The following is a 27,831-nucleotide window of genomic DNA, read 5'->3' on the forward strand; positions in this document are numbered from 1 at the left end:
AGCGACAGTGAAGGTGTATAGTTAGCAAGCACAGCTTGGCCCAAAAGAAATGCAACAAAATACTCCTAAGTATCTTTTTATTCTTTCATAGCCATGTACACTGTACATTATAAACATTTTTTTTTACATAGACGCCGTGAGAAAACATTACACCAGAATCAATGTGCTGTGCGAGGGACTACCAACGAGGTGTACCGCTTTTCTTCATGAAATGTATTCTTGATGAATGCCGCTTGGTCCCACTTTAATCAGTCACCTGGCGCAGCCAGTTGTCTGGTCAAACAAAATGAGCGAAGGTCGCAGGCGTAATGTTTTCGAGCAGTAGATGCGGCACTGCAGAACGCGGGCTATGTATGCAGCGCCATCTAGACATTTTAAGACGCCATAACGACACCCATCGCGGTGACTAATATTCGCCTACACTAATCTGTAGCATGTGGGCATTTCTAAGGCGTTTCTTAACCGCGGAATTTAATCTTTAGTGTGAAAGTCGACATGGTCGGCAAAAGAACTCTCGACTGCCCTCGCATCCCAGACATTACCCCCTCATTGTTTTAGCAAGCGATGACTTTTATTCTATATACACCAGCCTTAGATGACCCGCGCCGTGGTTGCTTAGTGGCAGTGGCGTTGGGCTGCTAAGAACGAGGTCGCGGCATCGAATCCCTGCCACGGCAGCCGCATTTCGATGGTGGGCGAGATGCGAAAACACCCGCTTACTTAGATTTACGATATAGGCATACGCAGATGTCATTGCTGGTCGAGATGTTGAGTGACATATTCCTTGAGCTTCATCGACAACTTCAATTCAGAGAGACAAAAGGGAAGGAAAGACAGGGAGGTTAGCCAGTGTAAATACCGGCTGGCTACCCTGTGCTGGGGAAAGGGAACAAAAGGAGAAGGAAGAGAGCGAGAAAAAAACCAGAAAGATGCACACAGTAACGCGATGTCACGCGCAACAATAGTCAAAGGCGGTCGCACAATTCACATGTCCTCAAGAACTTGAGCAAAGCCCTTAAGGCCTTGAGTGCCGAAACCCGTCTGGATCAGTGTCCTAGAACTTTCTCTTCTGTGAAGGGGCGATTGTCCAGTTTTTCGAGCGCGGTCACGAGCACTTTTCTTGGCCCATTGTAACGTGGACAGTCACAGAGGAGGTGCGCGAACGTCTCTTCGCAGCCGCAGGTGTCGCAAGCAGGGCTGTTGGCCATTCCAATGCGGAAGGAATAAGAGTTCGTGAATACCACGCCGAGCCATAGGCGGCACAGAAGTGTTGCTTCCGCTCGTGGCAACCCTGTTGGAAGACGGAGTTGCAAACTTGGATCCAATCTGTGAAGACGTGTGTTTGTGAATTCACTGGTGTTCCACAGAGTTAGCGTAAGCTCGCGTGCGTGGGAGCGAAGACTTGTGGCTGCATCTTTTCTTGACAGCGGTATGGGTATAATAAGGGCACAGCTTCAATTCAGCCTTGGTAAATATCAAGGCGGGAATTGCAAGTGAGATCCCGACGCTTTTATTTAAACGGGCTACGGGACTCCTCAGCCGTAAACGCCAACTGTTATTTATTTTTATCTATATGGGCTTCGCCGACGCGCGACAGTTCCACGATACCAAATTGCCCTTGCAGTTAAACACCGTTGGTGCATTCTCCTGTTGCTCCTTTCACGTTGCCACGACTCACTGCGCAAACTACGTGGAGAGTCTTTGATTTGACGCACATTACGTAACGAATTTTTCCTTCCGATCTGAAAATAGTTGCGCAACTCAGTCGCAGACCTGTGCAGCCCTTGTGAATGTGTGCGCAACTGACATTATCTTATCGAAAGTATGTCTTATATCGCACTCACGAGTAAGCGTAATGCCGCAGTGTGAAAAAAAAAGAAAGGAAGAAAAAAATAACATTTCGGCATACGTGCTTTCTTCCGACGGAGGCATCGAACACATGCAGAGGGACGGCGTCGGAGAAAGAGGGCGTTCAGGTTTTGTACCTTGAAGTGCTGGAGATATGTGCACGTGCCTGTAATTCTGCATCTAAAGTGGCAGGGCTACGTCATCAGTGCAGTCGCTTTGCAAAGGTCACCCGCATTCACGCGGACTGCGTGCGTGCATGCACAGCGCACGTTCATGCCCGATATAGTGCACACACCACACTTGGCCTGCAGCATGCGATTTGTGCTGGCTGCTTTGGCATGAAAGTTGGCGAAACGCAGAGATGGCTCTCAAACGACTTGCGCAGTCAAGTCTTGGTGGCACGTGCTTCACTGCCCGCGACCGCCCATATGACGAAGCTGAGGGCAGTTGACACAGGGAGACCATTGGCCAGCAGTGCGCATGAGATTTCAATCGGCACTGCACAGAATTGGTATTGCACAGAAGTGTCCGCTGGCACGGATGATGGAAGGACCCATCAGTTGCATGCAGGACATGCCTGGCGACTGACGTCCTTGCGATAGGGATCCACTATCTTCGAACCACGGTGTCTCGAAGCGAAGGCTTTTATCAGTGTTTGCCAGCATCTTGCGCATGCTCTCTGAAAGTGCACCTTGCGAGATTCTTTCGTATTGTCTCGTGTGCGACGACACGTGGTCGGTTCACTAAGCGCCCGATTCATTCAGCATTGAATGTTGGTCATTACAGCGCTGAGCTCATGCATGCCACGTCACGAGCGAAGTCGCTTCAGGCAAAGCTCCGCCCTTTTGCGAAGTCTCCGCTGGCAAACGCCTAAGTTTGGCTGACGTGCCTGAGACATCGTGCTTAAAAAAAAAAAAAAAATGAAGGAGACCGAGAGAGACAGCCCACATGATCATAAAAACATCGCGCAGGCAGCACCGTGGGACAAAGGTGAAGTAAAGCGACCATTTCTTTTTTCAGGGCGTCCGTGAGGTGGAGGTGCAATCACGACAGCTCTCTGATTAAAAGGAGCTACGCTCTGTACTGCAGCAATTTTCTACAATTGTGCGGATCATTATATCGCGTCATACGGGCTAGCTTTATTTGCTACTGCGAGGCAAGGCCGCTACTGTGTGACAAGGCCGTTTAACCTCGCATAGCTGCAAGAGCGCAAATGTCGCGAGTCACCGTAACACGCGGCAGCTGGCGTGCTTCGTCACGAATGCACACGCTCACAATCCGTTGCCGACCGCCATCAGCCCTGAAAGGCGGCCATCATGACGAGGAGTCCGAAGACGAAGTAGAAGACAAAGTAGACGCCCTTGCGCGGCAGGCAGCGCGACGTGAGCACGTCAGAGGTCCAGTTGAGGTGCGTGGATCCCCTGGGCTCGCCTTGCATGTCCACCACCACGTACTCGCCGGAGAGAAAGTCCAGAGGCACCGAGCAGTTGGTCGTGTTCACGCACGAGTGCGTATCCGGACTGTAGCTCCTGGACACGTCGTACGCCATCCTGCAAGAGACATGCACGCATGCACATTTGTACGCGCAATGCGCGAGGCGTTTCGTGCACTATCAACAAATGTCAAGAAATACGGGGCTCGGGAGAGAACGATAATTTCTGTTGGTCAAGATTGCATGATAATCGCCAACAAGCTCTGTAATTGACTAAAATTCACCAACTGGCTTTTTATTATAACATTTGCGGAACTGAAGATGGTCATCGACTAAATAAATAGTGCTTTACGTGGAACGCCAAGTCATGTCGTCTAAAATCTCAAGGCCGATGTCTTAGAACTAATACGCGTCTTGGGATTCCTATCGTAAATATATACGCATTCAACGCTGACCAGCTTGAATTTCCGCTGTTGCGATATGAGCCCTGAAGTCATTACCTATTCAAAATGTTTATAAGCGGACTTTAGTTAAAGAAGTGCTTTGTCAACTCTATCACATATGCGTATTGATTTGGGCTGACTATTGCTGCAAGGTTTTTGATGTCCGTCACTGACGCGTGCGCGCGCGCGCGCGCGTGTGTGTGTGTGTGTGTGTGCGTGTGCGTGCGTGCGTGCGTGCGTGCGTGCGTGCGTGCGTGCGTGCGCGCACGCTTAAACAATCGGCACGTACCTATATTTGAGAACTCGGAAGCCTGCTTCTCTGCGCTGCAATTTTTGCTACACGAAAGTCGCTGGCTCCAGCTTCACCCTAAGTTAAGATTCATCACAAGCCAGGGCGCAGAAGGTGCGTACCCCTCATAAAGATAAATTTAGAGGGTCTATTCATTGTCTTCGAACGTTTGTGTTTTTAGAGCCACAAAAGAGAGAGAACACAAGACAGACGCTCGTCCTATCTCCTTTCTGTCAGTTTTTCTGCGCCACTAAAAGCATGAACGTCAATCAAGAACATCAACTAGCCAAACAGGAATCACTTCTAAAGTCTTCTCGCAGACAACCTTGCCTTTTTACAAAGTTGTATATCTTGTTATAAATGTGTTTATGTCAAAAAAATGTCTGACTATTTTTGCTGGTCTACCATGATCTATAACAGACATTAGCCAACAAAATGTGTAATGTCTGGAGCACACAGCCTTCCTGTACAGACAATGAGTTGACTGCACAGAAAAACATCTGTAGACTTTCTATAGAATGTTAAACATTTCTTTTTGCGAGGGGATTTTCACTTCGGCGTGTCATATGGCGATTTCTCACAGGCCGCATGACTATGAGAACCAGTGTGTGCACCGGCAGGATCGTTCTCCAGGCCGTTCTCCTGCCTGTGCGACAAGTGGCGCCGCGATAAAGGGAAATTGCTAGTGCGATGCCAATTCCCATTGACGGATGGCGTTGTGGCAGAAAATAGGCCGTTGCCAAGCTATCTTCTTCGCATCATTATGTGCTTTGACACAATCAAACACTGAGCTGCGACGCAATACTTTCGACACGGACGTAAAGAACTAAGACATTGTACAGACGCACATGAAGCGCAGAACGTCCACAACGTCGCTTCCTGTCTGTCTATGTAATGTCTTAGTTCTCTACGTCCGTGTCGAAAGCATTGCTTCGCAGCGCAGTGTTCGATCATGTCAGAAAACCAACGCATTAATGGCATTATATGCTCCTTGTTCGCTGAGACAATTTCCTCGAAACGGATATTATCGTGCTGTTTTCGCGTGTACATGTCTTTCTTCATATTATTGTACCTTTTTTTTCTCTGTCTTTCTTCTGTTGGCCGAGGGAAGTAGACGGTGTCATCGGTGCTCTGTGCGGGTCTACTTTCGCGCTAAACCGTATGACTATGCCACCTCGTCGATCGAGGCTGACAGGATGCTGCACTTCCAAGCGACATGAGAGGGAGAAAAAAATATTATTTAAGGAAAGGGAAAGACGTAGGCTTGAGCTGGTGCGGCTGCTACTCTGTACTGTGGCAGAGAGAAGGGGGGGGGGGGTAAACAAGGAAGGAAGGAGATGCGTATATGTACGCACGTACATTACACAGCGCGCGCCATATGCTCAAGCCGCTCGTCCAGCGCCGTGGAAGCCCAACAACGCTTTCGCAGTCTGCCTCGCAGCTGCGGTGTCAGTGTGCTGCACGAGGCCGCGGGGCCGACACTGTGCACGAAGGTCGGGACGAGTCGGTGCCCACCTGTCGAGGTAGAAGTCGGCGACGATCGTGTTGGACGCGACGTACAGCGGCGGGTTGCTGGCGAAGAACACGTAGTAGAAGTCGGACGCCGGCACGGCATAGCTGATGTTGTGCCGGTGGTCGCGGCGGTCGTTGGCTGTGCCGCAGCTGTACGTCCAGCGCAGGGGCACGTGGAACAGCGCGTTGTTGCAGACGCTGATGCCCAGCGTCTCGTTGAGCATCAGGCCCTCGCTGCTTGAGATGGTGGACGACTGGTCGTCCGACTCCGGCGACGACTCGTCCTCGCCAGGCTCGTCCGAGTCCGTCTTCTCGTCCGACTCGTCCAGGCCGCGCCTGCAGCGCCGCCGTGCGGCCGAGCAAGGAAGGAGTCGTCAAGCTGCCGCGACAGTTTCTCATGACGTCATGAGACGTCGTGACAATTAAAGAGCGCCTGCTCGGCTAATAGTTCATCGATAAACATCTATTTCCAAAGGAACCAAAGGCTCAAACCCCTAGGGAATTTTAGATATCTTTTTCTCAACAAAGGCGACGTCGCGCTAAATTAGCGGCGCTTGTGGTCTGGGCGTGAAAAATGGCGCCGCATTTGGCACCGCGGCACGCTCTTCGTGTTACAGCACTCAAGCGTGCCCAATTATTCACTTTTACTCTCTCTCATGTTTGGCGATGCGTCATTATTATTATTATTATTATTATTATTATTATTATTATTATTATTATTTTCCCTGCTGCAATGGTTTTTTTCGTGGTCGAGAGAATGGCATAGGCTTTTTTCTTCTCCCAGAAGTAAGCTTGACTGATATAGGATTTCCAGCAGATACACCGATTAATGCACTGCCGCCCTTTGCGCCGTATCGCTTACACAGGCATATAACTTGCCCACATGCCGGTGTCAAGTTAGCAAAGAGACACCTTGCGCAATTTCACTTTAATCGTTCAATCTGTACAGTTGATATCCTCGCTTGCGCGTAGAGACCGTGTGTATGCACTGTCGCCTCCTATACATTATGTGAGTTACGCAATGTCAAATATACAAGGGCCTCCATGCATGATCATGTATGAGGCTCCCGTATCTAAATATTGTCTCTTTAAAATCGTGTCGTTGCCAGATCGGAAAACCCTACATAGCGCGCATCATCATTCGCCACTGTGGTCGACAACGGGCCTACGTTTCCGTACGAGTGAGGAGGAAATCCCCGTCATAGTATCGCTTTCACAAATCACTTTTGCGACACGTCGGTACCGTAGACTCGAGCACCCTTTTGTTTGCCCATAGGCGCACGGTAAGGAATCCCAGGTGGTCAGAATTATTTAGGAGACCTCCACTACGGCGTCTCTGATAAACCCAGCGTTGATTTAGGACAATATGCCATTAATCAAGGACGCCTCTTTCCATATTTCTCTCGTTTTTTTTTTCCTGCCGCTATTGCTTGTATACAATCGTTTTGTAGCGGTCACCGCTATCGAATGCGTTTAAAGATTCGATCACATGGCGTCCAGTCTAAGTCACTTGAAAGTCCGAAGGTTTGCCCAACACGTACGAGATACTCGAGTGCAATTTCAGCAGCGTGCGCGAAGCGCAGACAAAACGACAATCGAGCAGCGCGAACGATGCCAACTCGAACGAGAAAGCGTATAATTAAGCGCTCTTCTACTTCGTCCTGCTTTCTTAGAAGGCTCCGCTAGATGGAAAATAACGCGATATTTTCCCCCTCCTGCTGGTCTGCTCTCCCTCGAGCCGAAGAAGGTTCGGACAGGAAGAACGCTGTACACCGCGGCAAATGGCATCAACGCGAAATGTTCCCCATCACACTTTTACCGGCACCGTTTGGTTGTACATGGGCTGAATCCTTTCATTGCCGACATTGTTTTTGTAGGAGCTTCCCCTCCTGGACAATGTCACAGGGATGTTTCCTCAGCCGTCGAGGTATCTCTATTTGTGTCAAGGTGACTTCTTGCAAAATTCTTGGATACATTACGTTATTTTACTTTTCTTTTTATTTTACCCCAAATGTACGGTTTGCTTCGTCGACAGAACTAAATGTTGTGCGAAATAATAAGCGCAAACTTTAGACGGCACAGTGAGACAGACAAAGGGCAGGCGTCTGTCCCACTGTCTCGTCTAAAATTTGCGCTTATTATTCCACACAAAAATGAGCCAACTATCCCAGAAACATATGCTATTAAAGATCTAAATGTATTCTTTTTTGTTTTGGAAGGTTGGCCAATCCTTATATTACAGCGAAGCTGTATATTCTCTAATTCAATTGAATTCTCTTTGTTTACCAGGAAATATGCTGGCTGGACTCCTGGGCTAAAAGCTGCAAGAAAACAGCTTGATGGGGCACAGGAGACCATACATACATGGCGAGATATCTGACAGGTAAACTGATAACAGATGTTTGAGAGCATCATACACGAATGTTATTTACAGAGATAGTAGAATATCATGATAAATTAATTAAGAACGTGCACTCTTACTTGTAGAACCGAAAAAGAGAAACAATGCCATTTGTGTTGCAATGGAAAACAAACATAAATTCAAGAAACTAACAAAGCACAATGCTACCATAATACGTAACAGTAACTTTACTAACAAACAAATGGTAACACCACTAATACAAGAACTAAGCGCAAAAAGAAAGGAACCAGAAAGCTCGCCTTCGCGCATAGGGTTCGCTGCACGCATTTCCCAGTATATATATGACGGTGGTCGCACCTAAGCTGCCGGGAAGTCTGTAGCGTACGAAGCGGTGAGCGGCTGTTCGCAAGTCACGAGTCTGCCCTCGCTGTAGAACTTCTCTCGGGGCGTTTACACGAACCCGACAGAAACGGGTCCAGTCAGCTTGTCGAGCTGGAATAAGCCTGTCGAGTTCGCGTAAACGCTAGCCAGTCGGGCTCAATGAGCGTCGAGTGCGGCTCACCCAGCCCGACTGCATCGGGTTGGTTGACCCAGCCCGATCCGCTTGCAGGGTGCTTGTGAACGCGGACGGGTCGGGACCGCCAGCGCCGAGACTTGCGCGGCACCGCTGTGACGCCCTCGATTTATATTGCGACGTCACAGCGTATCCAGCGGGAATAACATCGGAATAAGCACAGTGCAGCGCATCCTCGTCGTAGCGATAAGACCCACGAAACAGAGCATACGGCAGCGGGGACCGGAAGCACAGTTCGAACGCACTGGTCTCTCGGCTCGACGGTGCCGTCGTTGTCCACAATCGTCAGAGGGCGAGTTCACGTAAACGCGGTCACGCGCCGAGCTCGGTCCGCCCAATTTACAACCCGACCCGCTCGCATCGGGTTCGTGTAAGCGTAGCCTCTGACAGGTCGCTGCAACTATTGGCGAATTGTGCTGTTCGCTATGGAGCAGCTACTTGGATTCCCGGGCGAGCGCTCGAATCGCTCTCGCATTATGCAAATTATGCAAATCGCTCTCGCATTATGCCATATTATTGGAAGCCGTCACCTCACCTGTCCGCCGCGGCGTCGGCTTACGTGTTCTGAAAATTCAGGCTGATTCCGTGCGTCAAGGGTTCTTCCCATCAACCTTGTTCCGTTTTTCTCTCAGGGGATAGATAATGCTCTTTATTCCTTTATCCATCAATCTGTGAGACTGCCGCGGCACTCAGTGTCTTGTAGCAGAGTCACTTCTAGCGGTTTTTTCAGCGCTCCCTGCTGATCGCCCAGGTTGATATCGCATACTCTCCCAGTCAGTCACTCCTGTTGTATTCACCCACAAAGTGACGCTTGTCCGAGGCCTAGCTCGCTGGCAGTGCGCATCGTGTTCGGCGGAGCGGAAAGTTGCTCATATACAAGAATCTCGGCTACGCAGTACTCAAGCCTGCGAGAGAAGGCCATGTATACCTTATTGTTAACTTCACTTTGGGCGCACAAATAAACAAACAAAATATTCGAGAGTTCTTTTCAGCTCCAGCCTATGCTGCTACCCCTTAAAAGGCACTGACATGACAATTTGAACTTGTCATTTTCTTGCGTTAAATGACTGTCTACATTTCTTAATTTTAGAAGAAGAAGAGTACGCGCGAAACACTTTTGTGTACATTTGTCTTTTATGAGCGACGATGTCGTACCTAGCCTTATTGTTGCATAACGTCAGCAAAATGTGTTGTGTCATAGCGTCGCCATAATGTCGATGCCAATATAGGTCTGGCTTTTGAGATCTACTTTAGCGTCACATTAACGTATCTTATTACTGTCTCTCAACGTACATACTTTCTAAGTGGCATCCCTTTACGTACGAGAAGCGTGCGTTTCACTTTCTGCACATTTGAAAATGTGCCAGTAAACCTGACAGGAAGGGCCACAGAAAGAGCGACAGAACGGGAAATGTCCTTCAACGACGCGCTTATCATTTTCCCTTCTGCATGTGGTCCTCCGACTCAAGTTTCTTTACTACCAAAGAAGTTTAGACGCCAGATTGTGCTGAACATCTTCATTGTTGAGGATGCCCGTAAAGGCTGCCGTACATGACTTGAGGTTGACCTGCCACCCTATGAATTTCAAGATTTGCTGAATCTCGCAGATCAACACACCTAGAGGAGGAGTGCAAAGTTCTTGGTTTTATCTGATAAAGCTTTCTACGAACACACGCATTTTGAGAGACACATATGCACTTCAATACCGATTATTTGCATTTAAGCGCAGCGCACCAGCAGCATGAAACTTGTAGAGACTGACAAGCGACACCTTGGCTTTTAGATAAGGGTGAAAGAATGTGCTGCCGCCGATTTCGCTTGCTTCAGCAACTCGTCTGTACAAGCTTGCCGGAAGCAAATAGCCCCTGGCCTACGTCCTCTCGCCATCAGAAGAATTCGAAGGGAAAGTTCGGAGACGATGAAGCTCCTTCGCAGCCAGAACTTATTCAGGGTGTCCCAACTAACTTTAGTCAGAGTTTAAAAGTATGCGAATGCCGCGTAGCTGGGCAGAACCAAGGTGATGTTGTTTGCCGTCGCTTGGAGATACTCAAATTATTTTTTTCCCTTCACCTAATTCGATAATCTTAATTAATTAACTTCTCAAATATTATTATTCGATGAAAAGTGTCAATGACAAAATTGTAGAGCAACATGAAAAACTCCCGATACAGCTTTCTGTTACTCAATACGTCCTACATAAAAGTGTTTTTCCGGGCGTGAAAGTAGCCCGCGAAAACATGCAAAATTGCCGCGCGATTAGCCGCTCGAGGCACTTTGGGTGTATTCGCGGGCTTATTCTTTGACGCTCGGAAAAATCGTTCTTATGTGGCACGCATTGAGGAACGGAAAGCTGCATCGGGAGCTTTTCATGTCGCTCTACAATTTCCTCATTGACACTTTTAATCTAATTATAATATGTGAAAAGCTAATGAATTAATTAAGACTAATTATCTAATTAGGCAGAATGAAAAACATAGCGTCAATATCTCCAAGTGACGGCAAAAGACATTAGCTTGGTTATGTCCAGCTACGTGGCATTCGCACATTGTTAAACTCCGGCTAAAGTTAGCTGGGACACCCTGTGCATTCGCAGAGCTTAAGCAACTTGCGTAAACTCGTAAAAAAAGCGCAAATTCGTAAACTTTACGAAAAATTAGCAAGTTTTCGCGGGTATGCTTGAGAGTGTCTGCCATCTCCCTCCGAGCTCTTTTTGTTCGTTCGGACGTTTTATCATTCGGGCGGCCTGTGGATCAACGTACTCCACCACAATGTGAACATTATAATCTTTTGTGTGCTTGCCATGCTGTTAAAATTGTTTTAGTCTTTTTTATTCTAATCTTCAAATCTGCCATTTGACCTAGCCGGTTCAGCTACTTGATCATTTAAGTCATTTCGAGCGTCGCTGAACGAGAAAATGTTGTCTGCAAGCTTTAAGTTTCTCAAATATTCCTCGTTAGTTCTTAACCCTAATCACTTCCAATGGAGCACTTTGAATACGTCTTGCGAGCATGCAATCGTGCAGTGGCACACTGTAAAGGCGCACCTGAATGGAAACTAGGAACGATGGCATAAATGGCCGGTTGTCGTGGAAAAACACGTATTCGTTTATTTTTGCATGCATCCGGGAGCAACACGTGGTCAGTGTAGTGCGGCGTATTGGATAGCTTCGTATTAATTTTTCCAGTCTGAGTTTCCTTTATATGTATCGATATGTCAGTGCATGGTCTTTTCTTCTTTCTTAGCTAAAACGAATAGCTTTCTTTGCCGCTTTCGCCTGTCGTAGTGGCTGGTCGGTGGTCGGCAAGGAAACCGTTCGTTCGTTCGCTCGTTCTCTCATCTGCACTCAGTCGTGGTCGACGATCGGTTCCGCACAATTTGAGCCCCACCCGAAGCCGCGGACGGGCTCACCGCGGAGCCTCGTGCTGCTCAGCTGCAGGACACGTCCGGGCGGCGCATTCGCGCGCGAGCCCCAGCCACGCGCTCGCTCGCTCGCGTTTGTTTGTTCACGAGCGCCCCGCGGAAAGCGTATACGCTGCTCCAGGCTTAACGTCAACAACTCGTTCCCACACGTGCTTGCGTTTTACTTCTCTGTCCCGCTTTCTTTCCGTGCAGTCGCAACCCCTGTCAACGGCTCCGCTACATTTCCGTCACAAGCGATTTGAAACAAGTATAGCTTTCTACTGTGGTGGCGTCAGTTGGCTGAATTAATGCTAATGTTCCGCCTTTGCAGAACATTAGCAATATACCGACTTCTCCTCGAAACTGATTTAACGGCGCAGGAGACGTTGGTGCAGAGAGTGAGAGAAGCTGCTTCGATGTCACTCCTCTCCCGCCGTTTTTCCAGGCCGCTTGCTACATGATGCATTGCGCGCTCTGAAGTCGTACAGCCGCTGTTGTTTCGAGCCGACGATGATTAGGCCACGTAGTTCACTACACGCATGCGGTGATGATGAGTGAGGTGATCCGAGCACCTTCGTCCCACAGCATGCGGCAATTATAGGCCTCACTTCGCATATCACTTGCGAACGCTTCAATATAACTTCACCGTATTTAAATTGATGAGTCATCTGAAATCGTTATATCGAGCGACTTGAGTGAGCGAGTGAAACAACTTTATTCGGTGCACCATAGACGCGAGTAAACTCAACGTCATTTTAGCTCACATTGAAATTCAGAAAGCAACAGCTGGCTTCATTTTCCTTCAAGCAGCCTTTGCAGTTCTCTTTGCAAACTCGCTTACAGTCCGAACTATTCATTTTCGTAATAAGGCATCGTAATGCAAGAAGTAAGCGAAGAACTTAATTAATAGTTTAACACTGCTATGTACAAACATTCTACATAACGAAAAATATTTGCGCGTTAATGACAACAAGGTTAATAAATATTGTATAAAAAAATGCAGCAGATCCAACGAGCTGGGATTTATGTACAGCAAAGCTTTGTGCGAGTGCATAAAGAGTCGAAACGTGAGTTCACGCACGCACAAGCGCACACGAATTGTGCCGAGCCTTCGGTTGCCGGCTGCACGACGGACGCCTTGAACGCACCGTGTGCTTTCAGAGGCAGCGTGCGCCACGTGCGTAGCGCAAGTCGAACCGATCCTATTCGCAAGAAGCGTTTACTTGCTCATTGCGAGCTTTCCTTTGCTTCTTTCCCCCGCACGGCCGCTGCCACTGATGGATGGATAAGGCCTTCATTAAATCGGGCGACAGCTCACGCCACCTAGCCGTGAGTAGCGATATATCTTGTACTTAGCGGAGGATGAAATTTCTGTGTTGCCCTGGTCTTAGCCACCAGTGGGATATAACCTTCGTATGATTATTTTTGCCCGCTTAAGGTCTATTTTGCCTCCACTGTCCCTAAACCCATACGCTTTGAAAAAAGACAGCACCGTTGCTTCGAAATGTAGGGCGAAGCCATTCACAGAAAAGTATCAAGCGTTCAGCCATTCCTCCTCATCTCCAAGCGCCCCGCATAACGTGTTTATCTCTTGGTGCTTGACTGGGTACGTCTTAGTCCGCATAACTCCCGTCCTGGAAAACGAAGAGCTTCCCCTAGAACTATCGCGAGAGAGAGAGAGAGAGAGAGAGAAAGAAAGAAAGAAATGGAGGAAAGACAAGGAGGTTAGCCAGTGTAAGTACCGGCTGGCTACCCTGTGTTGGGTAAAGGGAATAAAAGGAGAAAAAACTTCTTTCGTAAAGTACCAACAATTGCGAGGCGAGCGTCTCATGGCGCGTCTCACGACTACGTGACACAATAGTCGTCACAGAACAAAATTTAGTTTCAAGAGTGCACGTAATTTATTTGTATCTACAATCACACCCAAAATGCGTCGTACGTGCAATTATTTGCCGTCTAAGTCGGCGGTGCACTTTTAGATTGTTGTACACGTTCGGCATCGTATAAAAAGTTATTTTGGTTATAGAGTGTCGACAGCTATGAGCAAAGCGAATGGTGGCGCTTTTGCGGAAGGGTTTTAAGGCGAGGCGGTCATATTTTGGCGCTAATTACGTGAGTTACAGAAGTCTAATTAACAAAAATACGACCCCCCGCCCGCGACGCATTGCGTGCCGAAGTTTGAATGATGGCTTGCCGCGACAAATAGTGACATTCCGCGATGCGGCAGATGCTTGCCAGGCAAGACGTGTCCCGTATCCATAACTGCTAAACTGGGAACATTACAATCCATAAATACACTGATGCGTACAGGACAAAGGGGAGGGGCGGAAGGGAGTAGCGCGCATTTTTCTTTATATTTGCCTCGACCTTTTCGGGGTACCTGCGAACTTTGTTTACGATTATTTACGTTTAGACGCAGCACGTATAAGGAGCAACAAGCTAGACACAGTAGAAACTTAGAAGCACCAGTGTTTTTAGATCACAGTGACTCTGTCGGTGGCATTGGTTTTGTCGATTTAGCCAGGAAGTTGCCTGGATAGGCTTGTTCGGAGCAAGTAGATCTCTGGTTAGCGCGAGGATCGGCGTCCAGGGGTAACCGACCTTGTCCAACACCGCGAAAACCCGTTGACCACAATTATGGATGTGGAAGCTACCAACGGCGACGATCCAGCAACAGAAGGATATCCAGAAGACCCGGCGGATGGATCATGGCTCACTGCTCGCGGCCGGCGGAGACGCCGCGCCGACGCTAAGTCTGACCCAGCAGCCCGCCGCCAAGAGACGCAGCATTCGAACCAAACTGTACCACGACGACCCCAGAGGCCCCCACCTCTGCCCATTGACGATTTTAAAGTCATCCTGCGCCCGAGAAACGGTCTCACATTCGGTGAGTGGCCTCGCCACACTCTGACTCGCGCCGTCGGCATCGAGGCGCGCCTCAAGGAACAAGATGTCGACGAACTTCACCCACGTGTTCAACGTGCCCAAAACATCGCCCTCATCAGCACGCCTAGTGAAAGAATAGCGACCAGCCTTAACAAGATGACATCGCTTGCACTTGGCCCGCATCGCTATCCCATCTCAACATACATCGCCTCCCCCGATAATTCCTGCAAAGGAGTCATCACGGGTCCCGACACAGGGACTACATCAACCGAACTTTTAGACCACCTGTTGGTACCTTGGGTGGAAATCCTCCATGCTCGCATGATGGGGAGAACAACCACGGCCATCATAACATTTGCTGGCCTCAAGGTACCGCGCTACGTTAGGTATTATGGGGCCGAGTACCGATGCTACATACACACCCCGAGGGCCCAAGTGTGCAGCATATGCCTCACAGTGGGCCACCGTGCGGACGTCTACCCCACGCAAAGCATCAAGCGCTGCACCACATGTGGGACTGAAAACCCCATCCACCACCGAACCTCACCAGTGCCAGCCCCGGTGTATGACGTGCAAAGGGGATCATCCGACAACCGATCCCAGCTGTCCGGGCCGGGCACGAAAGCCACCCAACAAGCAACGAGTGCGCCAGGAACTCGAGAAACAAAAACGGCAACAGCATCGTCCTCTGGCCCAATCTAGAGAGCGACGAAGCCGATCGCGGTCCCGTTCCCGATCTCCGTACCAAACCCGGTCACGATCTCGGAGCCGAGGCCCCTGCGAGTGTTCTAAGAACCGCGAGCGGGTACCGCCATCATCTTCATCACCACCGTCGTCACCACCACCGTCGTCACCACCACTAATGGCACCACCAGCGGCCAAGAAGAAGCCGCCACCACTACCGCAAGAGCTACCATTAGCAGCGCCCGAAGGGCCAGCCGGACCTAAAGGGGTAAGTTGGGCGGAGGGCCCGCCACCTTCACTGCGCAAATCTCCCTCACACTCATCCGAACCTCAGTCCCTACCACAAACCCAATCCCAATCCCAGGCGCCTCACGCGAAGATCCCTCCCCAGTCCACAACTGCATTGTGCCGCGACCTCCAGCAGGAGCTTCGACGAGAATTGCACCGAGCTATACAGGAGATGCGAGAAAGCATTCTCACGGAGGTTAAGGAAATGATCCGAGCCGCCTTTGTAGACTTCCGAACCACCGTGCTGAAACCAATGCTACATGAAATTACTAACGAACTCAAGCAGAGCGTGAGAGAGCTCACGGCACAACCCCTTCCCCCTAAATCATCATCCTCCTCATCCTCACTAGTCGCACGCGCTACACCAACCTCAGCGCCGTCACTGCGAGCGCGCTCACCCGTACGTTCGCCCAGCCCAGCTACAGAATGATGGCTCCTGCAATGCAAATGCAAAATAGAACGGCGGGACTGACGATGTGGCAGTGGAATTGCAGGGGGTACCGATCTAAACGGGGCTCGCTGCAACAGTACATTGCCGCATCGTCAGAACCGCCGGACATCATACTTCTCCAAGAGCCGGGCGCCACCCTTGTAACTATCAGTGGCTACGAGGCCGTTAGGGGCTCGGACGAGGCGAAAGTGTGCGCGCTTGTGTCCAAGAAACTCACATATACCCATACTACTCTCACGTCAGATATCCCTCATCAAATCATTGAGGCTGTCCCCGCGGACACGAGACAAAATAGCCTGTACATCTTAAATGTATACAGTGCACCTCGGGCTCGGTGGGACAATTTTCAGTATCTACTCTTGGAACTTATCAAGTTGGGCTCGGTGTCCGTAGTGTGCGGTGACTTCAATGCTGCACACGTGGCGTGGGGCTATCGCAGTAACACACCAAAGGGCACCCGGCTTTGGGACCTCACACATAATCACCGATTCTCCTTCATAACAGATCATACCCAGCCTAGTCGCCAGGGAAATAGCGTCGAGAGAGACACTTGCCCGGATCTCACTTTCACGAGGGGGGTCCAGGGCGAGTGGCTGAACACTGGCGAGACGCTGGGTAGCGATCACCACATTCTCATCATCCGCATCAATCACACAAGTTACAAACGCCCTGAAAAGAAAATTTGCATTACAAATTGGACCAAACTTCGCGAAATCCGTAAGGATCGAGCCACAGGAGATGAAAGCCCCAAAAATTATGCCAGTTGGCTCAGTGATTTACGCAATGATCTAAACAAAACGACTAGCCGCATAACCACGACGACAGAGACCCCTGAGGTTGACCCGCATCTCCTACATTTGTGGGACGCGCGCCGAGGTCTCACGAAGCGATGGAAGCGGCAAAAGTTCAATCGAAAATTGCGCTACAGAATATCCCAAATTACGAGAGCAGCCCAGGAATACGCAGACCAGCTAACCAGTGCTAACTGGCAAACGTTTTGTGATAAGCTAAGTGGTACGCTGGGCATGCACCGCGAGAACATGGGCAACCCTTCGGTCGCTAATAAATCCGAGAAACACGAAATCCCATAAAAACCGGCAGCTTCAAATTTTCCTCCACCAGTACGGAGGAGACGGAGACCAGCTCCTGAAGGACCTTGAACAAAGGTATCTCTCCCGTGGCTCTAAGCCAAGCTATCCGGACTATCCATATAGAGAAGAAAGTGACCCGCTAGGCACTGACATAACTGTTCAAGAAATCAAAGCCGCCCTCGCAGACATTCATAGGAACACCGCACCCGGAGAGGACGGGATACGTTATACTCTACTGCGAAAGCTCCCGGATGAGGACCTGGAAACGCTCTGTGCTATGTACAATCAGCACTGGCACGCCGGCACTCTTCCTCTAGAATGGCGACGTGCCGAGATCACTTTCATGCTCAAGCCCGGAAAACCCCTGTCGATCCAAAATTTACGGCCGATTTCCCTCACATCGTGCATCGGAAAGCTGTTTGAGTATGTAATCCTAAAACGGCTTCAACCTTTCTTGGAGATGCAAAATTTCTTCTCCCACACACAGTTTGGATTTCGCCCCCATTTGTCCGTTCACGATGTTCTTCAGATAAAAGAGGATCTCGTTGACCCCCAATCAGGGCTCAGACGAGAGCTCTTTTGGCGCTTGATGTCAAAGGAGCTTTCGATAACGTTTCCCATGGTCTCATCCTTGAGAACCTGGCCCACTCCCACTGTGGCTCCCGTATGTACAATTACGTGCTAGCCTTTCTCAAGGACCGTGTAGCCACAGTTTGAATGGGCCCATATCGGTCAACAGACATTAAAGTTACCGGAGCGGGGACACCTCAGGGGTCGGTGCTCTCGCCGACGCTATTCAACATAGCTATGGCGAGACTACCCCAGTTACTGGAGAAGGTTGAGGGGCTATACCACGCGATATATGCTGACGATTTGACTCTCTGGACGTGCACCGGCTCGGATGGAGACATTCAGGACCGCCTACAGACGGCGGTGGATATAGTGCAGGCGTACCTCGCGACTGGAGACCTAGAATGCGTGCCAAATAAATCAGAACTATTACTAATCCGACCCCGAAGCAGCTATGAAACGCCAATTCCAGTGATTGAAGTGAAAATACAAGGCATACCAATTCCCACTGCACAAAGGGTCCGAATCCTTGGTTATCACCTACAATCCAATGCCAAAGCTCACTTCACGGTAGATCTCCTTGGTCGACAGTGCGAGCAAATCATCGGTATGATGAGACGTGTTAGTAACCGCCGCTCAGGACTCAAGGAAGCCGATATGCTGCGGTTGGTCAAGACATGCATTATCAGCCGGCTAACCTATCACCTCCCATACCACAACCTGACGCTCTCTCAGACCAACCGTATAAACACAAACACAATTATTAGAAGAGCCGTTAAACAAGCACTCGGAATTCCTGTATATGCTTCCACGGAACGACTACTTGCTCTCGGGGTACACAATACCATCGAGTAACACATCGAAGCACACAGAATGGCACAACTCGAGCGATTGAGACTGACCCCTACAGGCAGGCATTTGCTCTCACGGCTGGGCTACCCACAGCATTCACCCTCTACGCGAGAGCATGTCCCAGTCCCATCAAACATCCGAACCTTACTCACCATAGCGCCCATACTGCGCAATATGCATCCAGAGCATCATAATGGTCGCCGGGATGCACGTGTTAGATACCTTCGGAAACTGCTCAACGCCCAGCCGGAGGGCACCGTCTATTATACCGACGCTGCCCACTATGCTCTTGCGACCAGAAACAAAGAAAGGCAAGTGTCGGTGGTGGCGGACGATCAGGGTAATATCGTCACCTCGTGTAGCGTCCAAACCGAGGCTACGCTCACAGGGGAGACGTTGGCCATAGCACTCGCCTTCAACCACATCGTCGGTCACATGAAAAGATCAACAAAACACGACCACATCATCATTACAGACTCACAAGACGCATGTCGAGCCTACCTCAGGGGTCATATACCTCAGGAAGCCAATCGCGCTCTCACCAGCACACGTAAGCTCCACGCCATTCAAGATCCCTCACTACCACGCATCAGGCTGATTTGGACACCTGCTCATGCCTCACTGTCGGGCAATGACCGCGCTCATGCGGCTGCCCGAGAGCTAACCTGCCGGGCACCTGGCAGTGAGGCGAGCAACCCATATCAAGCCTCCCAGAATTTGCCCAACACATACCGGGACACTCTAGACTTTTACAGACTAGGGCGCTTGCAATATCACCCTCCTCCCAAATCCTTCTCCCGGAATGAAGCCGTATCCCTGAGACGGCTTCAAACCAACTCATATCCGAACCTCCTCCTTCTCAATAAGCTCTCCCCAACTTTATATCCCACCACCTGCCCAGGGTGCGGTGCACCACCGACGACGTTCCACGTCACGATTGATTGCCAAAAACCACCTAAGGATATCCCTCTTCTACAATCCCCCCAACCAACATATGCGCAGTGGGAGGCGATCCTCCGTCGCTCCGAGCCTCAGGTCTGGCTGGCCCTGATACGACGAGCACGAGCGGTAGCGACAGCCATTGGGGCCCTGGACTGAGGGCCCCAACCACATAAATCCTTTCACCTTATAATAAAGTTTCTTCTCTCTCTCTCTCTCTGGTTAGCTCCTTGAATCAGGGAGGCGCACCTACCATCGCAATTTATTTAAATTCTATCTTGTTCGTCCCATCCTTCAGCACCTTTAAAGCATTCTCGCGAACAAAATCTATTTTTCGTCAATCTTGAGGCAACATTCGGAAAATCGTACATCAATTCTCACCAATTCGTCAACTTTACGACACGTTCAGGAGTTGGCAGGTATTGCGTATCAGTATGTGCCGCGATGTTCGAACTCAGTCGCGTTTTTCCTCACGGCCGCGTTTCTGTCTGACATGATAGCGGGGCTGTCTTATCTTGTTGGCGGCAATGAGCGTTGAAATTCGATGATGAGTATATCGAACTAGGTGCGATTTTCAAAATTTAAAAGAAATTGGGAGCATTAAAATGTGCTGTCTCCATATATGACATATAAACAACACCCAAAAGGCTCCAATAAAAAAATTAATTTAAGAATATTCGTTAACTGTATTCTTCTGACACATACGCTATTCGCGGCAGTGCATGTCCGCCTAGCCTAGGAGCTCCTCTGCAAAAACGCCACGCTCGATGTGCACCTGGCATTTTTATGGAAAACATTTATAGTCTAAAGAAAGGGCACCGTGTATAACATCCGATTGACACCCTGTTTAAGTTCATTCTGGAGCCTCAACGTCATCAGCACAATGGTTGAATGCACGGTAAACATATGCGTACCTAAAGAACACGGTATTCGAAAGGTCGTTTATTGTTGCTATATTTCTTTTTCGTGCTCTTTTCCGCCGTGATGGATGAGCTCGAGCAGTGTAAATAATTATTTCCACGAAGTAGTCTGACGCTCGTTTCGCGACCTTTGACCGTGGAGGTATCCTATAGCTGCTTTGTGCGCTACCACGAGGCCCTCCTAGCATTGCTGCGGGAGGTAGGCCTCACTGTGAGGCTGTGCAGGTCGGCTGGTGCGTTTCGCTCGTCAGCTTGCGCATGTCTCTCTCTCGTTCATCCCTGTCACCAAGTACGCCTGTAGAGTACACCATGCCAAGCCCGTCGCTATATAGGGTAACCGCTGCAGACATAAAATTAATCTTTATCTCTCCCTGACCTTTCTTTGCCACATACTTGTTTGACATGCTTAAATATACCATGCAGCGTTTACTAAAGAGCCACGTTTATATATAGGGCGTTTCAGCGAGCGCTTTCAAAAATTCTTATAGGTTGTCTGTGGCAGACAGCACAATTCTTGTTCACGAGCTGGTCTGCTCCAAGCGTTGCACACTACTTGCACAAAAAATTGATATGCGTAATCAAATAATTAAGAAAAATGCACGAATTAAGTTTTCAACTAATTAACTTATGGCCCATATTGCAATGAACAAGTTCTAGCCGTGGAGATCGCAAGGCGGATCCACTTCGAACGAATTCTGAGGATGACACGAGTTTCGAGATATTGATTCCCGAACTTTGCGGAGAAATGCATTGGCATTCCAGTTACTTTTCTGCTTGAATGCATAAAAGGACGTTTCGTTAAGGAAGTAATTCGCCTTGCGAATTCCATGGCTGGAATTTGCAAATTGCAATATGGGACAGAAAATAATTTGCTCAAAACTGAATTAATTAGCGCACAGACATTGAAATTAATGTTGCAAAATGCGAATCCGTTTGGATTCAACTTGAGCCGTTGAGCAGTATAAATAACGAGAAATCTGTATTTGCCTCCGTTTACCGTTCCCCGTATTCTGACGTGGCTGATTTTTGTAACACTTTTGCTGAGGCACTTCACAAATTAACCTTCGAAAACAAGAACATATTTATAATGGGTGATATTAATATTAACCTACTTGACACTTAAACCACGTCTGTATTGATTATATCAGCTGTTTCTCTAGTTCTGCAGTCTGATAAATCTGCCTACTAGTTGCATTAACGATTCGATTTCGATACTAGATCACTCACTCTCAAATTTCGATTAATATGTCTATTCTGGTGCACTCGACTCCGATATCAGTGATCACCTAGCAGTGTATTTTTTTACCTCACTACATCTGTAGCTCCCGTCCATTTGCCTCACTTTCGTGCATACTTTGATAGCAATGAATTTGTCCGTATTATTTCGGACACTGACTGGTCACATTTCCTTGACTTGACAGATCCTGAGGCTGCTCTGTCTGAATTTTATTCCGTCATTACTGATGCGATACAGAGCTGTGCAAGAACTACATCTTACAATAGGCGATATCGGTCTCCACGCGTTCCTTGGATTACTAAATCTCTTCTTTCTTATTTACGGAAGAAGGCTAACTTATAAAAAAAAATACAGCCATTCAACTGCAAACTGAAATCACGCTATGAAAAGTATTCGGCTGTATTAGCCTCCCTTCTCAAAGCAACCAAGCGGCACTATTACAGTCAGCAGCTTCAGTATTGTGTAAATGACCTCAAAACAAAATGGAAACTGCTTAATCAGTTTTTTAACAAAGTAAAACCACATAAGCAAGTGACTTCAGGATGGCTTATGAATTAATGATGCTTCAGGTATTGCAAACGCTTTTTCTGAACACTTCTCGTCTGCTTGCTTCGATACCTGTATACCTCTCCTTGCTCTCGTACTATTCCCCGTTATTCTCATTCTTTGTTTTATATCCTACTCTCCCTGAAGAAGTGCAATCGCTTACTACCAGTTTGCGCGCCACAGGCCCGGGTTTAGATAACGTTAATGGTGCTGTCATAAAATTAATCAGTACGTTAATCGGTCCTGTGCTCTCACACAACTTTAACTTGGTATCCAAGACTGGGGTGTTTCCGCAACAGTTCAAGGAGGCAAAGGTATTGCCTGTCTTTAGAAAAAGGTGACTGTCAAAATTACAGGCCAATTTCCGTGCTTCCTTTCTTATACAAAGTTTTAGAAAAACTAACTGAAATCCACCTTGGCATATAAATCACAGAGTAAAGCAATGGAGGAGGCTAGTTGGTGGACGTTCATGAGTATATAGCGCTTCGTGTTACACTGACGATATTGAGTGAAGGACAGGCCGTGGACGTGGACGTAGCGCAACGTACGTCCACGTCCTGTCCTTCACTTAATATCGTCGGTGTAGCACTAAGCGCAATAAATCATGAATCTCACAGAGTTTCATATTCTCTCAAATTGTCAGTTTGGTTTTCGTGAGAGGCTTTCTACGAATATAGCTATTGCAAACTTCGCTGACATAATTAAAAGATATATTGATAATGGAACTTGTACTGGAACTATTTTCGTTGACTTTGCAAGAGCCTTTTGACTGGATTCACCATAACATACTATAACGTACTTCTTATAAAACTGGAGCGTTATGGCACAACTCCAAATTGGATCCAATTACCATAAAATATGGCGTTCCTCAAGGCTCTATTTTGGGCCCTATTCTCTTCTTAACCTTCATTAATGACCTCCCCCAGTGTTTAGCTTCTTCGCAGTGCATATTATATGCTGGTGATACCACAATTCTTCCGCTCCATACCAACCTGGACCATCTAATGTTCAACCTTCAAACATATTTAAACGCTCTTCAGAATTGGTCCACTATAGATAAGCTAAAAATTTTAACGTAAAGAAAACGTGCTTTATGCTTTCTACGCCTCCTCAGAAAAAAAAAAAAAAAAAACTCCTCGTTCTCTATATACTCAAGCTCAAGAAATCTAAACTAACAGCAGCACTAACTTTTTAGGTGTTGTTATTGACTTCAAGCTGAAATTCCGCGACCATATTTTCTCGGTTATTAGGAAAATCGCACCTTCGGGCACACATTCGCGTTCGATATTTCTTTTTATATCACAACACTTGTCACTTTATGTCGTGCATTTATTCACAGTCATCTCAATTATTGATTGGATCCTGGGGCCGCACCTATAATATCCATCTACATTTCCTAACCCTTCAAAAAACAGGTTATTCGCATTATTACTTTAGCCCTCTGACAATCACACTCACTCCCTTTCTTAACAATGGCGTACTACCTTTATCCCTATCTTATTACTATAATCTTGGTCTATTATTTTTAAAGATGTTTCATCACTATCTCTACCTCGATATAACTCCATCATACGTATTGGTTAACGCTAACTGCACCCGTTTTCCTCTAAGGGCAATCTTCTTTTGCCCAAGGTACACACTAACTGTGGGAAACAAAATATTCTTTTTTCTGCTATATCACTATGGAACTCCCTGCCTACCGACTTAAAGCAATGTAACTCCCTTTCCATCTTTAAATCTCAATTATAGGACTACCTATCTGAATAAAAAAAATGACTGTACTAATTAAGTTGGCATAGTGTTTGATTGTTCTGCGCCTACTTACTAAATTTATCCTGAATACATGTTATACCGAGGTATTACTTTTTTATCTTGTGTTGGTTTTCTGTGTACTTTTCGTACTCCTTTTATTTTTGCAACTTGTCTTTATTATATGATTGTGCATGAAATCATGTACTTATTTCGTCTTTCATTTGCTTATTAATTTTTCACCTATGCATTGTTAGTTTCGATTTATTTCACGATTTACAATTCATCGTTACTTTGGGACCCCTTCCTGTATACAGCCGTTTCCGTATTAATTTACTTATCAATAAAATTGAATTGAAATTGAATTGAATGTCCGCCTCTACGAGTACGCCAGCTCATGAACTAGACTTGTGCTATCTGCAACAGGCAACCATTAAAAAAATATCAAAGTGTTCGCTGAAACACCCTGTAGATGAACACAACATTTGCGCATCGATCTATATCGCATCAGATTCACGTAAACGTAGGCAATCACAAACCGATCGCGTCTCATTAATAGCATTGGCGTGAACACGCCAAGAGAGGTACGGGGAGAAGAACGCCGATGGGCGCCGAATCGAGGCGGCGAGCTTAAGCGAGACGACTGCCGGTGCGCGTGTTCCAGCCTCCCTCGTCGCGTCCGCGCGGTCTGGGAGTTCTTGCTTGGGACACCGCCGCGCGAGTCTCGAAGCGTTTTACGTTGTGTAAATGATGGCGCGTCGCACGGTGGTGGAAGCGAGACGCGCTTCCGCAGCAGACTCACCGCTTAGTCTCGAGGGCCGTGAGGCACTTTCCCAGCGCTGCGGCGCCCCGGATGAGGGAGAACGCGGCGCCGGAGAGGCGCGAGCACACGGACACCGTGAAGTTGGAGCCGGCCACGAAGTAGAAGCCCCAGTACTCGTACGTCTGCTTCGGCACCGTCATGGTGAGCGAAAGCTCCAGCGTCCTGCCCGCCGGCGCCGTCACCGTGCCGTCCGAGTCGCGGAATACGTGCGCGTCGAAGCTGTGGTTCATCACCAGCTCCTGGGCCGAGCACCAGACGGTGGAGATGCGTTCGCGCACCGGGATGACGTCAGACACGGCCATCGCCACTAGCGTCTCCTTGTAGACGTTGAATCGCAGCACGAACGGGTAGATGAACAGCACGGCTGCCGCCGCCACGAAGGCCAGCGCCAGAAACGGGTGGTGCGAGTACACGTGCATGCCGCCGCAGGAGAGCACACATCGGCCGCTCAGGTGGTCGCCTCGTTCGCAGCGCGGACACCGGGCCCACCCCGAGCTGTGGGAGAAGCCCGAGGAGACGGCGCCTGCCTTTCGCCGCCTTCTGGGCGCTTTTTTGTCTACAGGTGCGCTCACCTAGCTTTATCTCGGCGCACTTGTAGAAACCGTTGCACACTACTTTCCGTCTGTCATTTTGAAACGTATCGTGAAGGTGTCCCACTACCTCTTTCTGCAGTGGCTTCGGTACAAGTATAGACTGCCGAGGATCCAGAGGCCACCAGATGTGCCGTGCTTTACGTATGGCAGGCGTTGTTTCCGAGCGACGTGACCATCGGGGGCGGATTCTGAGGCACTGCCAGCTTCGATCTAGGAGAAGCCCAGGTTGGGTTAACGAACGATTCGGGTTTCTCTTTGTTGCAGCAATGTTCCGCTCGTTGCACGGCTTCTTCGGGCCGATGGCCTTGCTTGCGGCACTGCAGGGGGAGCTTGGTTGCCAAGCGTGCTGCCTCCCAGCGCGACGAGTGAAAGACTTGGGCCGTGCTGCCGAGGTTCGTCGTCACATGCTCGAGTGTTGCAACTGCGAGTTAACTGCGAGACCCCTTTCTCCCCCCGTGCAGTTTTTGCTCGTCCTTACGAAAAGCGAAATTGCAGACACTCCCGGCCGCGTCGAGCTAGAGCCACGGCCCGTCCACGTTTCCGAGTTGTGCTTCGTCAAGGCAGTGTTTCAGCGGAACTCGGGGAGGAGAGAGAGCAACCTTCGTGGGCCACAAATAGCTCGCGCGCGGCGGAGAAACAGAGCCGCGTGCTGCTCGCTGTGCGGAAGGGCCAGCGACGAGAGTGGACGAACCCCTTCCTGTGGCCGGGCGACGGTGTTTCGCAGACCCTTTTGCAGAGGCACGGACGCCAGCTCGCGAAATCGGCAGCAGAGGCGCTCACTTTCGTCTTCTGCACAGACGCCGCCTTCTGATCGTTGTAGCGCCCTGCCGTCTTTGTTCGACGTCGACACTCCCCGGCGCGCGGCGCTCAGCTGTTCGGAGCGCGCTTGTTTCCTGGGAGCACGTGGTCGCGTTGTTGCGAAATCTGCGCGCCGACGATGCCGCGCCGCGCATCAACGAGACGACGGCAGCGGATCCACACGGGTTTCCACGAGTACGACTCGCTTTCCCTGGCCCTTCCTCGGCGAGCCAGCGATTCCAGCCAATCGTGCAACTGTCGGCTACGTTGCCTCCTTCTCACGACGTCCGCGATGTGTAGCACATACAGCGTGAATGTCGTGTTCACCCACTCTCGGAGTAGGGAAAGGAGCACCGCCCGCCGACAGCTGCTTCTCACGCGGTCCGCAATCCTCGCTCGAGGCGCTGCGCGCGCGCTGCCCGCTTCCTCGTCTCTCGGCGCAACCCCCGTTCTTGCGCAAGCCCTCATTGTTATCTGTCAGCGGAGCTGGCCTAGCGACTTCTGCGCTCGTGTTTTCATTTTGGCACCGCCGCTCGGCGATTTCTTCACTTAGCGCTCGAGCCGTGTCCGCCGATAGCGGCCTGAACGAGCTGATATCCCCGTCCGTCTTGCACCCCTCGTGGCGAGCGGGGCGGGGGCCTCTTCTTGGCAGCGGCCGCCCCTCTCGCTTGTCCATCGCAGCGTGTGACCTCGACTTGGGCCCAGCCGGACGATCGAGTCGCCAGACTGGAGGCGGACCGTTTGCTGCCTGTGTACTTTATCTGCGAGTAGAGCCGCTACTCTGCTTGCGCGCTTGCTGGTCGCGTCGGCGTTTCTGCGCCTGCATCACACTTGGTGATGCGATTCGCGCGCCGCGGGTGTCGCACTTTTCTGCAGCAAGTGTATTTATGACGCCTTCTAAAAGGACGCGTCACCGTTAACAACAATCTTGTTTTATTGCGGGCACGTACCTTTGCCGGGTCTATAAAGGAGATTGTGTTGTTGCTACTGTCATTCAGGGGGGGCAGCACGTCTGTCCTGCAGGAAGAGCACTTGGCTTATTGCGACATTGAACGAAATGACACGCCATTTGCATCTAATAGTCTCACGACACCTCGAAAGTCACGTAGCCACGTTTCTAGAGCAAGACTAAAGAGCCTGACCTTGATCCGATCAAACTCCTAAATAAAAACACTGCAATGTAAGGACTAGTACACGATGGTTTGAATGCTCTTACATCTGTTACCATATTATTGTCATGCTGATATCAGTGCAGTTGCAGCAACGCTTTCCTTTTGTTCTCGTCCGGTCTTCTTTGCTTCGGGTCAACCGTGCACTTGTCGTCAGCTATAGGCGGAGTGCCTCGAGCGGCCAGTCGCGCTCCGATATTGCGTGCATTCGCGCACTTCTTTCACGCTCGGAAAAACACTTTCATGTGGCACGTATTGAGCAACATAAATATGGGGAGTTTTTCATCTTGCTCTACAATTTTCTCATTGACACTTTTCATCTAACTATGATATTTGAAAAGTTGATTACTTAATGAAGACTAACTATATAATTAGG

The 27,831-nt window shown here is 49.1% G+C and overlaps 1 protein-coding gene across 1 annotated transcript; it reads right to left on the bottom strand.

Annotated features, from left to right (window-relative positions):
• Positions 1-60: 60 nt before the first annotated feature.
• Positions 61-27,123, bottom strand: LOC126542985 (uncharacterized). The gene is made up of 3 exons (XM_050190123.3): positions 24,875-27,123; positions 5,528-5,860; positions 61-3,398 (listed from the first exon to the last, which is right to left on the bottom strand). Exons 1-3 carry the CDS (start codon positions 25,312-25,314, stop codon positions 3,143-3,145), a joined length of 1,029 nt encoding a protein of 342 aa, XP_050046080.1. The 5' UTR covers positions 25,315-27,123; the 3' UTR covers positions 61-3,142.
• Between the last annotated feature and the right edge of the window lie 708 nt (positions 27,124-27,831).

This window comes from Dermacentor andersoni, chromosome 2 (assembly GCF_023375885.2).
Source record: "Dermacentor andersoni chromosome 2, qqDerAnde1_hic_scaffold, whole genome shotgun sequence".
Lineage (NCBI taxonomy): Eukaryota > Metazoa > Arthropoda > Arachnida > Ixodida > Ixodidae > Dermacentor > Dermacentor andersoni.